The sequence below is a fragment of the Salvelinus sp. IW2-2015 genome, linkage group LG4q.2, assembly GCF_002910315.2.
Source record: "Salvelinus sp. IW2-2015 linkage group LG4q.2, ASM291031v2, whole genome shotgun sequence".
Taxonomy (NCBI): domain Eukaryota; kingdom Metazoa; phylum Chordata; class Actinopteri; order Salmoniformes; family Salmonidae; genus Salvelinus; species Salvelinus sp. IW2-2015.
This window is the reverse complement of record NC_036843.1, coordinates 25,634,090-25,646,590: the sequence shown is the minus strand read 5'-3', so window position 1 is coordinate 25,646,590 and position 12,501 is coordinate 25,634,090. Positions and strand designations below refer to the sequence as shown.

The following is a 12,501-nucleotide window of genomic DNA, read 5'->3' as shown; positions in this document are numbered from 1 at the left end:
CATTAGCAGAGTACCCCAGCATGCCAAGCTGGTTGAAACAGATTCATTAGCAGAGTACCCCAGCATGCCAAGCTGGTTGAAACAGATTCATTAGCCGAGTACCCCAGCATGCCAAGCTGGTTGAAACAGATTCATTAGCAGAGTACCCCAGCATGCCAAGCTGGTTGAAAGGAAGTTATTTCTGGTTGTGAACTAGATCTCATGACAATCCTTTCAGACAGTTTTCCTGCCGGGATTGTTGTTTTCTGTTCTCTGCAACTAGATCGTAAGTCTCTCTAGGTCAGGTTTCATTCTCTCTTTTTGTGCATCTCAAACCTTCAGAAACTATTTCCATCTGCCTTACTTTGAGAGGAAGCCGTGTATTTACATCAAGAGCTGGTGGCAGGACCAGAGAAGAAGACTGTACAACGCCAACCTTATAGACAACATTGCCGATAAACTGGTGGGTCAATCAATCACTGTTACCCAATTTAAATGTGTTAGAATGACATTAGTAAAACTTAATAAATAGTACCATTACAAACATTCTTAAAACATTAGAATGATGTTATATCATGTCTATAACACTGTGTCAACAGGAGGAGGGTCTGAACGATGTTCAGGAGGTCATTAAGACAGAGAAGGCATATCCTGAACGCAGACTGAGAGGGGTCTTGGAGGATCTCAGCAATGGATGCAGGTCTCTACTGACCTTTTAACCCTACTGAGATCTACTGGCTCTATACTGATAACACTACTGAGTCCTACTGGCTCTATACTGATAACTCTACTGAGTCCTACTGGCTCTATACTGATAACCCTAATGTCTGAGTGCCTAACTGGCTCTATACGATACACACTACTGATCCCTACTGGCTCTATACTGATAGACCTACTGAGTCCTACTGGCCTCTATAACTGATAGCCCTAATGAGTCTACTACTGGCTCTATACTGATAACCTACTGAGTCATCTACTGGCTCTATAACTGAATAACACTACTGAGTCCTACTGGCTCTATACTGATAACCTACTGAGTCACTGGCTCTATACTGATAGACCCTATGAGTCCTACTGCTCTATACTGATAACACTCATACTGAGTCCTACTGGCTCTATACTGATAGCCTACTGAGTCCTACTGCTCTATACTGATACCCACTGAGCCTACTGATCTGGTACTACTGGCTCTATGACTGATAACCCTACTTGAGTACTACTGGCTCTATACTGATAACCCTACTGAGTCCTACTGGCTCTATACTGATACCCCTACTGAGTCCTACTGGCTCTATACTGACCCTTTATCACTACTGATTACTACTACTGGCTCTGTACAGTCTTACTCAATTCCTTGTTTTTTAGGAGGACATTGTCTGTATCCAGTAAGCCCTGGTCAAAAGTAGTGCACTATATAGGGTTTAGGGTGCCATTTGGTACACTACCATTGACTGACATTTCATTATTTTTTTTCAGTCAATTTCTGACTCTGGCTAACAAGGACCAGAACCAGACTGGGAGGACCAAGCTGGACAAAGAGAGACTCAAGTCCTGCATGAGGGAACTGGTACAGCACACATGATCCATGATTGTAATGTTTCTAGATATGATTCTCTGTCACATATTACACCTAGTCCTGGACTAAAAAAGCTATTTCTACTGAGTCTGATTTTTTGTCCAAGACTGGGATTGATCTGTGTCCAGGAACCAGGCCATTCATGTGGCGTGTCGGTGGTAAAAAGTGTACTTGTCTCATTGTGTTTGCTTTTAGGAGAACTTAGGTCAGCAGGCTAAGACCATCAGGACACAGGTGAAGAAGAACACAGTGAGGGATAAGATCAAGCTGGTGCAGAACTTTCTCCACAAGCTCAGGTTCCTAGCTGACGAGGTAAGTCAGGAAGGAGTGTATATACGATACGTATACAGTAGTTAATCAATCTAAAACTATTGATAACATTCCAGATGGCTTTGTTCTTCTTTCTTTTCCTTTATATTGTGTATATTTGTTGAATGGTTGTTATTGTTGTTTTTACCCTGATTGCACTATACATTTCCCAATTGGGACAGTAAATATATTTGAGATTGATTGATTGGTTGATTGACTGACTGATGTGTAATTGCAGCCGCAGCACAGCATCCCTGACATCTACATCTGGATGATGAGTAATAACAAGCGAATCGCCTATGCCCGTGTCCCCTCCAAAGACATCCTGTACTCCGGGGTGGACGAGGAGACTGGGAAGGACTGTGGCAAAGTCAAAACCATCTTCCTTAAGGTCTTTGAATAGTTAGTCTACATCCAGAACCAAACGCCTATTTCCTCTTCCAGTGTCTGTTTATTGATTTAGTTTGAAATCCCCTAAAAGTAATAATTACAGCCATTTCCATTTCAGTTGTCACTTGTTCTGAACCACTGCTGCTGTTTCTATCTGATTTCTATTCATGTGTTTGCTTCATGGTGCCCAGCTGCCTGGCAAGAAGGGCTTTGGGGCAGCTGGCTGGACAGTGCAGGCTAAGACAGAGATCTACCTGTGGCTGGGTCTGAACCGTCAGAGGAAAGACTTCCTGTCTGGTCTGCCCAACGGCTTCGAGGAGAACAAGATGCTGAAAGGACCTGGCTCGCAGTCTGCTCCTCCCATCAGCCTCACATACATGAGTAAGAGGGACTGAGAGACAGATGGCGTCCGATTCACCACATATATCACTATGCATATGGGAAACTAGAGAATCCCATTGATTGCATTAACAGCGGTCTAGACACATGAGTAAGGGAGACGGTGATGTCCCATGCATGTGCCAAACATATCCACATATAACATAGAAATAGAGTGATTAGAAAGGACAGATACCTCAGACTTACCCTGGTGGTCTCTGATCGGTCTGTGCTTTATAGCAAACTCCCCTATGGTGGTTGTCACCCCTGATGTTCCTCAGGGAGCGTTGACTTGAATGGGAATGTATTTTTTAGTAGTTCAAATTCTATTCACGTATTGTATCACTACAAATAAGGGAAGCTAGAGAATCCCATTGATAAATGTCCCCCCCCTCCTCCACAGTGAAGCAGATCTTCCAGCTGAGGGTCCATATGTACCAGGCTCGCAGCCTGTTTGCAGCAGACAGCAGCGGCCTCTCTGACCCCTTCGCCAGAGTCTTCTTCTCCACACACAGCCAGGTCACAGAGGTAGGACAACTAGATGTTTGTTTTGTTTATCCGTTTAAAAAAAATACAGTGATTCCACAAATATAACTTTCTATCATCTTTAAAGTAATTTAAGTATAAGAATAACAGAATGGTAAACGAGAGTAACAAGATGGTGTATGAATGAATGAATAAATGAATGATTGTCACTATCCGCCCAGGTGTTGAATGAGACACTGTGTCCCACCTGGGACCAGCTGATGGTGTTCGACAACGTAGAACTGTTCGGAGAGGTCGGCGAACTCAGGGACGACCCTCCTATAATCGTCATAGAAATCTATGACCAGGACACGGTGGTAAGCACGATGCCTGGTCAGAACACAGACCCCGTCTTTCCTTGCTGCTCCAGTCCTCTAAGTAACATAAATGACATGTCATTCAAATGAGTCTCTGCATTTGAATGAGATCGTGTAGATACAGTAGTACCGGTAGGTGCTTTGTTAGCATCATTGTCAAGTAATGTTGCAACTTATATCTTTATCTGATTTTACAGAATTTATATGAATTATATTTGAAAGAATGTATATGTTTACTCAACTGATGATCTGATATCTATTCCTGAACATAAACACCATTGTTTTGGATGACCCTGGCTCGGGATAAGTAGAGTGTGAATTGAATTCTGATTGAAGTCTGGAAGTAGTGGATGAGAGCATTATGCCCCGAGGCAGGGCTCTCCTAGCCTCGTACGAACCATGCTGATCTCGCGAGCTTACGAGATCTTACGAGATCTGATCAGGATAATTCGTACGAGGCTAGTGCTCTCCAACCCTGTTCCTGGAGAGCTACTCTCATGTAGGTTTTTGCTCCAATTCTAACTAACCTGATATGGATTCAGCTTATCAACTAGATAATTATTAGAATCAGGTGTGCTTGATTAGGGTTGGAGCGAAAACATACAGGACGTTAGCTCTCCAGGAACAGGTTTGTAGAGCCTTGGACCAAGGCATGCAAGAGGTATAAGATCTAACTGGAAAGACACATTCACTGGACATCAGCCTTACCCCTCTTGCATTCCTTCAATGGAAGCTTTTTGCTTATGCGGTACAGTGGTTATGTTTGAGTGTCGTTTCCATCATTTTTTTTAGCCTGGTCCCAGATCATTTCTGAAGTGTGTGCGTATAGCTAACTCCTAAAGTCAAGTTGGCAAAACTGTACAAACAGATCTGGGACCAGGCTAGTTGATGTTCATTGTTCTGTCGTATCATCTTGAGCTTTGAAGCATGTGCATTGTTAAGCCATGCCTCTTTGTTGGGTAAGCTAATACCATACTTAACCTATTGGTGAATGATGTGGCATGAACACCCTCTATTGTATTCATGCTACTGTTTTTTAAATATCAAATTGTTCTATTAAAACGCTTGTAATGTGAACACCAGCCAATTTCCTCGGATTGTAGATAGTACAGTATTTCAAAGAGACCATTCTTTCAAATATTTAAACCTTAATTCATAATTGTGGACATGGTGTGGTCCTTGATTTATCAAAGCAGGTTCAGGATTATATTTTGATTGTCTTCCTGTTATGTTACGATGTGACTCCAGGGCAAAGCAGAGTTCATGGGCAGGACTTTCGCCAAGCCCATAACCAAGATGGCTGACGAACACTACGGACCTCCACGTTTCCCTCCCCAACTAGAGTACTACCAGATCTATAGGGGGAATTGCACCGCTGGAGAGATGCTGGCAGCCTTCGAACTGCTGCAGGTGAGCTGGCAATAGATCAACCTCAACATTATTTGTCCCAAAGTGGAGGGAAATTGATTGTGGGACAAATAAAGGTAGAAGTTGAACGAACTTTTACTTTCAAAGTTGAGATTTCCCAGGTTAATAATAGTAAAACTAAATATTGTTTCTGCCAGTCATGTGACAATAGATTATTTGATTAGACCCAAATGARTCAGTAATGTTGATGTCTGTAACGTCTGTTCATGTTTCAGATTGGTCCGCATGGTAAAGCTGACCTGCCGCCCATCGACGGTCCTACAGACATGGACCGTGGTCCCATCATACCTGTCCCTCTGGGCATCAGACCAGTCCTCAGCAAGTACAGGATTGAGGTGGGAGTTAACCTCCTCTTAGTGTACAGGAAGTGTAGCTGTCAATATTGCTGTAACATTTAGGAAATGCTTATGTACTGCTTATGAATGTGTTATGAATGGGTTATGAATGCGTTATGAATATGTTATGAATGTGTTATGTGTTATGAATGGGTATGAACAGGTTATGAATGTGTTATGAATGGGTTATGAATGGGTATAAACAGGTTATGAATGTGTTATGAATGGGTTATGAATGGGTATGAACAGGTTATGAATGTGTTATGAATGGGTTATGAATGGGTATGAACAGGTTATGAATGTGTTATGAATGGGTTATGAATGGGTTATGAATGCGTTATGAATACGTTATGAATGTGTTATGTGTTATGAATGGGTATGAACAGGTTATGAATGGGTTATGAATATGTTATGAATGAGTTATGAATGTGTCATGAAAGGTTATGAATGTGTTATATGTTATGAATGGGTATGAACAGGTTATRAATGGGTTATGAATATGTTATGAATGAGTTATGAATGTGTCATTAATGGTTATGAAGGTCTGATGTAGGTACCCTTTAAATAAAGTGTTACTGAAATGTTCCCCGTTTCCAGGTGCTGTTCTGGGGGCTCAGGGACCTGAAGAGGGTCAACCTAGCCGCGGTGGACAGGCCTCGTGTGGACATAGAATGTGCCGGTAAAGGGGTCCAGTCTTCTCTGATCCAGAACTACAAGAAAAATCCTAACTTCGGCACCCTGGTTAAGATGTTTGAGGTGGTAAGTTCTCTTTAAAATCATTCCATCATTCACCTGGTTCTCGCCTAATAACAACCAAAATATGACGACGTTCCCATGAAGTTGTGATATCGTCACGAAAACGAAATCTTTACCTTACTGTAACAGAGATCAGTTGGTTGTAATGTGGTTATATGAAATCTTCTCAACCAGAAAAGGAAATTACACCATGTGCCAAATGTGACCCATTTATTTCCTGTGAACTTACGTTCTCCAGGATCTGCCTGAGAATGAGCTGCTCCACCCTCCCCTGAACATCAGAGTGGTGGACTGCAGAGCGTTCGGTCGCTACACCTTAGTGGGGAACCATGCTGTCACCACACTACGCAAGTTCATCTACCGGGCAGCAGACAAGCAAGCYAACAACTGGAACACTCAAGGTACACACACATGCACACATACATGCACCCCTCRTAGTGCCCTTACACTTTGCCCAGGTCGGGAAGATAAATTATTTGWACAAATGTTACTCATGCAGTCTTTCTCCTCCACCAGAGGAGATCATTGTCAACTACGAGCCAGAACCCTCCATCAAGAAGATGGAGACCATGGTTAAGCTGGACTCTGTAAGATCTCACACCATTACATTCATGTTCATTTGAATAATCAACTTGAATAAAACCTCCTGAGTTGTAATATGGCCGATATGATATGTTTTGTGGTCTTTTTTCAGGGGTCTGATGCGGTGGTTAAAATTGAGGTAGGTGTTACGTCTCTGTTAATGTTAAAAGCATTTGTAGGTGAATGTTTATTTGTTAAAGGTTGTACATTAGTTTAAAATAGTCAAAGGGATATTGCAACCTGTAATATAACCTGACATTGATGTTGTAGGAGGATGATAAAGGAGGGAAGAAGAAGAAGAGAAAGAAGGGAGGAGACGAGGTGGAGGAGGAAGAGTTTGATGAGAGCATGTTGGATTGGTGGTCAAAGTACTTCGCCTCGATCGAAACTCTGATGGAGGTGAGGCCATCCGTGAAAATGGCATTGATTTTTTTTGTACAGAATGTAAACTTGTAAACAATTAAACATCATTATCATCTTATGGCTACATTTGGATACTCATGAATTCATTTTTAAAGGGATCCTTTCTGTGTATGTCATATTATTGGTTTGTGTGTGACTCGGTAGATTCTCAAGGCTCAGGAGGCAGCTATGGCAGATGCTGAGGAGAAAGAGGACCAAGATATTTCTGCTGAGGGTGGAGGTAACAAATGCTATCCTACACTGTGAAAAACACCAGAGCAGTAGATCTAGCACATCTAGGATTTATCTATACACATTTTATAGAAATATACATATTTTTATGTATCTTCAATATGTTTTCATGTTAATGTTGCTGATGTTTATTCATTTGGTAGAGATTGAAAATGTAAGAAACCKTAAAGTATTGTAGATAGTCCAGCATAATCATGAATCTTTGCATATTGATAATTGGACTTTAAAGTAGAACGTAATTATTGCAGTCGAAGGGAATTATCAGGTTGTGTACTATGTTCACTTTCATGTCACTACTATACAGTATGTGCTGTCCTCTTGGAATCAGGACAACCCATACCACTAACCCTTCCCATTATCCCTGACCTCTCTGTCATAGTTCATCTCTGCATACATTTACACAGACACAAATCCATTATGCCGGTCATGAAAGTTGGCTTTGAAAAATATGAACAATGTTACGAATAAAACAAACACAAATAGTTAAGTATAGCTTTGAATTAACATGATACATAAAACAGTTTATATAAAACTAACTTAAACAAATATTTTTGGAATCCCAAATGCACTATTATGCAAAGATTGTGTGCAAAGCTTTTGACCTATTGGCTAAATGTTGTATTAGTTATTCTGAAAGGTCTGTTGCACTGGCATTCACAGTGGCGATTTCAACATGAACATATTGGTAGGGCAAGCTTAATCAACAAAGCTCATGATATGCATAGAAACAAGTACACTACACCGGCTACACATTGAATCCACTAATAACCAATCCCAAAATTTGTTTTGAGCCACACACAAACATTGTAATGTTTGGGTTATGATCAGTTTATGGCTACTTCCCATATCTTTAACTCTTATTGCGCGGAAGACCATGACAGTCGCACACTTTTATAGTGAACTAGCTAGTAATCAGTCTGCAATATTGCGACACTGCATACGTCTGCTAGTTACAAAGGGGCCCGGTTAACAATATGTAACATTTATAACGCTATTCCCTCGCTTCATCGATTGCACAGCTCCAGTTTCATCAAAGATACAGTGGCTTGCGAAAGTAATGCCCTTTGGCATTTTTCCTATTTTGTTGCCTTACAACCTGGAATTAAAATAGATTTTTGGGGGGTTTGTATCATTTGATTTACACAACATGCCACCACTTTGAAGATGCAAAATATTTTTTATTGTGAAACAAACAAGAAATTAAACTTGAGCGTGCATAACCATTCACCCCCCCCAAGGTCAAAACTTTGTAGAGCCACCTTTTGCAGAAATTACAGCTGCAAGTCTCTTGGGGTATGTCTCTATCAGCTTGGCACATCTAGCCACTGGGATTTTTGCAAAACTCCTCCAGCWCYTTCAAGTTGGATGAGTTCCGCTGGTGTACAGCAATCTTTAAGCCATACCACAGATTCTCAATTGGATTGAGGTCTGGGCTTTGACTAGGCCATTCCAAGACATTTAAATGTTTCCCCTTAAAGTGGTCCTATGGATACTCCAATCTCCACTGTGGAGCTTTGCAGCTCCTTCAGGGTTATCTTTGGTCACTTTGTTGACTCTCTAATTAATGCCCTCCTTGCCTGGTCCGTGAGTTTTGGTGGGCAGCCCTCTCTTGGCAGGTTTGTTGTGGTGCCATATTCTTTCCATTTTTTAATAATGGATTTAATGGTGCTCCATAGGATGGCCCCCATGGCCTTTCTAGGGAGTTTTTCCTAGCCACCGTGCTTCTACACCTGCATTACTAGCTGTTTGGGGTTTTAGGCTGGGTGTCTGTACAGCACTTCGAGATATTAGCTGATGTACGAAGGGCTATATAAAATAAAATTGATTGATTGATTGATGTTCAAAGTTTCGGATATTTTTTTATAACCCAACCCTGATCTGTACTTCTCCCCAACTTTATCCCTGACCTGTTTGGAGAGCTCCTTGGTCTTCATGGTGCCGCTTGCTTGGTGGTGCCACTTGCTTAGTGGTGTTGCAGACTCTGGGGCCTCTCAGAACTGGTGTATATTTACTGAGATCATGTGACAGATCATTTGACACTTAGATTGCACACAGATGGACTTTATTGAACTAATTATGTGACTTCTGAATGTAATTGGTTGCACCAGATCTTATTTAGGGGCTTCATAGCAAAGGGGGTGAATACATATACACCCACCACTTTTCCATTTTTTTTTGTTGAATTTTCTGAAACAAGTTATTTTCTTCATTTCACTTCACCAATTTGGACTATTTTGTGTATGTCCATTACATGAAAATCCAATAAAAATCCATTTAAATTAAATGTTGTAATGCAACAAAATAGGAAAAACGCCAAGGGGGATGAATACTTTTGCAAGGTACTGTATTTATAACTAACCCTTCTTCTACATGTAGTTCTATGGGTATTACAGTCTGCCATCAAACATCAACACTGTAGCCTATAGGGTATTATAGCCAGCCTACCTGAAAACAGATGCTAGCCACTGCTCCATGATCCACCACCAACCACTCCACTTGAATCTTCTTTTCCAGCTTGCTCTATTTTAATGGATGGCCATATTTTCAAGTTTAGGTGGCTAACGAGCACCAATACGTTTCATCTCTACATTTCCTTCATAACACTAAAGTTTGAAAGTGATTTGCTAGGACATAGTTAAGCTTGTCGACATGTTTCAGCTAGCTAAGTTACCTAGCTCTGTAATTTCTCTGTTTCCCCTCCACCACGAGCGAGGCTAAAACAGCTGCATTTAGTAGCTGCCTTAAAACCTCTTAAACGTAATGGCAAAATGTTGATTTCCGCCTAAATAAACATACCCAAAACGAACTACTATTCATGTGTAATTAMAAAGTGGCATATGTCTGTAAATGACATAATTCCAGTGCTATTACATATTTGCAATCCCTAAATGCTAGTTGTTCAGTATAAAAACACAATTTCTACCATATCAGCCTCACTCAAACATTGTGRTGGTGTTATGGGGTATCCAGGGTACATTCAAGTGTCCTTTCAACCTCTCCAAAGTGTCTGAATGTGGTAATTGAGCTGTTTTTACACTCTGGATGTGCCTAAAAGTTATTGCTCACTATAAAAACTAAATTTCTACAACACCAACCTCTCTCAAACATTGTGGTGGTGTCGGGGGACATACAGGGGATATCCAAGTGTTTTTTCAACCTCTCCAARGTGCCTGAACGTTYAGCCTAGGCATATCCAATGTATTGGTCCCACATACAAATGAACTRTTTACMAAAACAATATAAAAGCAACAGAGTTACATTAAAAAAAAWATATATAWAATGTCTTATCAAACACAAACACGTGTCCTTCACTAAAAAAGGTGCAAAAATAGAAATAAGCTGAACTATTTCCAAATGGCATTCATGTTGGTTTTACATCCCAGGTGTAGATGATTAGATTTCACTTTCACCATAGCTTGTGCATGTCGTGATAGTCTTTGAAGAAGTCCCTCTCTGACCAGGGAACAAAAAGCGAACTGGTATTTCGGACAGAAGATCTGGCATTTCACCCTTTTTTTCCCACTGTGTTTTGTGCAATGTATGCTGTTCTTTCTTTTGTATTTGGCATGTGTATTGGATAGTGGCGCTCACCATTTCCAACACCAGTTGCTCTCGGGAGGCCAACTGGGAGAGAGGGGTTTGATATTTTGCTTTGGCCATCTGCTTGTGGAGAATGAAAGCATTTACTGTAGCAATGTCCACAGTGGTAAAGAAATGTCTTATACCACTTCCTGGTCTTGTGGAGGACCTGGTAGTAGCCTATCAGAGCATCAGCTAGGTCGACACCCCCCATGCTGGCATTGTAGTCCTTCACAGAATCAGGAATGGGGACACTCTTCCTCACTCATGCTCCAATGGCATTTTTCACCCTCCTTGAGACATGGTCGTTATTGAATGCCTTATGCTGTGTGGTGAGCTTGGTTACTTCCCTAGTGTCYTTCCATTTCACAAAAAGCAGCTTGTTAGTCCTGATCCAACGTATGGTCCCCCTCTTCGCTGTCTTTGTCATGTTGTTTACCTTGGTCTTGGGGAAACCGATTCTGTTAGGACTAATGGTGCCACAAGCTCCTATTTTCTTTTTCAAGGGGTCTATGAAAAGTGGATGTAGAACCGTCAGACGGGGTGATTGACATAGCAGTGGGGGGTGAAGACCTTGACCGTTCGGGGGCGCTTGCTGGGGAGGGGTGAAGACCTTGACCGTTCGGGGGCGCTTGCTGGGGAGGGGTGGTTCCCAAACATCATCCAGATCCTCTGCATCCTCCACTCTGTGGTGAATAAAATGAAGGAGTATATTGTTGTAAAACACACAAAATTACAGTTGACTAAATTTACAAAACAACAAGCCTAAACTTTATCTGTAACCTTTATTTAACTAGGCAAGTCAGGCAAAACCGGCCAAACCTGGACGACGCTGTGGCAAATTGTGCGCCGCCCTATGGGACTCACATCACCAAAAAGAGAAGTTGTGAAGCACAAACATAACACACTATGCAAACAGTACACTTTGGAGACAAAGGCAGAGGTGAGAACCACAAATAAACAATGACATGAGAGTTAGTGACCTTCCAATGCCATGAGAGTTTAGTGTCCTCTCCAATGCATGGAGTTTACTGTCCTCCCAATGACCATGAGAGTTTACTGTCCTCTCCAATGACCATGAGAGTTTAGTGTCCTCTCCAATGACCATGAGAGTTTAGTGACCTCTCCAATGACCATGAGAGTTTAGTGTCTCTCCAATGACCATGAGAGTTTGTGTCCTCTCCAATGACCATGGAAGTTTTAGTGACCTCTCCAATGACCATGAGAGTTTAGTTGTCCTCTCCAATGACCATGAGAGTTTGTAGTGTCCTCTCCAATGACCATGAGAGTTTTAGTGACCTCTCCAATGACAATGAGAGTTTAGTGACCTCTCCAATGACCATGAGAGATTTAGTGACCTCTCCAAATGACCATGAAGTTTAGTGTCCTCTCCAATGACCATGAGAGTTTATGTCTCTCCAATGACCATGAGAGTTTAGTGTCCTCTCCAATGACCATGAGAGTTTAGTGACTCTCCAATGACCATGAGGTTTAGTGTCCTCTCCAATGACCATGAGAGTTTAGTGTCTCTCCAATGACCATGAGAGTTTAGTGTCCTCTCCAATGACCATGAGAGTTTAGTGACCTCTCCAATGACCATGAAGTTTAGTGACCTCTCAATGACCATGAGAGTTTAGTGTCTCTCCAATGACCATGGAGAGTTTAGTGCCTCTCAATGACCATGACAGTTTAG

At 41.6% G+C, this 12,501-nt stretch overlaps 1 protein-coding gene across 1 annotated transcript in view; it reads left to right on the top strand.

Annotated features, from left to right (window-relative positions):
- Window positions 1-12,501, top strand: part of LOC111963071 (otoferlin-like) — a 52,453-nt gene that overhangs the window by 20,819 nt on the left and 19,133 nt on the right. The window contains exons 13-28 of the mRNA XM_070443306.1: window positions 322-442; window positions 579-679; window positions 1,456-1,546; window positions 1,751-1,867; window positions 2,103-2,255; window positions 2,446-2,635; window positions 3,036-3,160; window positions 3,340-3,474; window positions 4,723-4,884; window positions 5,118-5,237; window positions 5,835-5,996; window positions 6,232-6,394; window positions 6,510-6,580; window positions 6,688-6,714; window positions 6,846-6,974; window positions 7,143-7,218. Coding sequence (XP_070299407.1) covers window positions 322-442; window positions 579-679; window positions 1,456-1,546; window positions 1,751-1,867; window positions 2,103-2,255; window positions 2,446-2,635; window positions 3,036-3,160; window positions 3,340-3,474; window positions 4,723-4,884; window positions 5,118-5,237; window positions 5,835-5,996; window positions 6,232-6,394; window positions 6,510-6,580; window positions 6,688-6,714; window positions 6,846-6,974; window positions 7,143-7,218 — 1,943 coding nt within the window. The remainder of the gene's footprint in view (window positions 1-321; window positions 443-578; window positions 680-1,455; window positions 1,547-1,750; window positions 1,868-2,102; window positions 2,256-2,445; window positions 2,636-3,035; window positions 3,161-3,339; window positions 3,475-4,722; window positions 4,885-5,117; window positions 5,238-5,834; window positions 5,997-6,231; window positions 6,395-6,509; window positions 6,581-6,687; window positions 6,715-6,845; window positions 6,975-7,142; window positions 7,219-12,501) is intronic.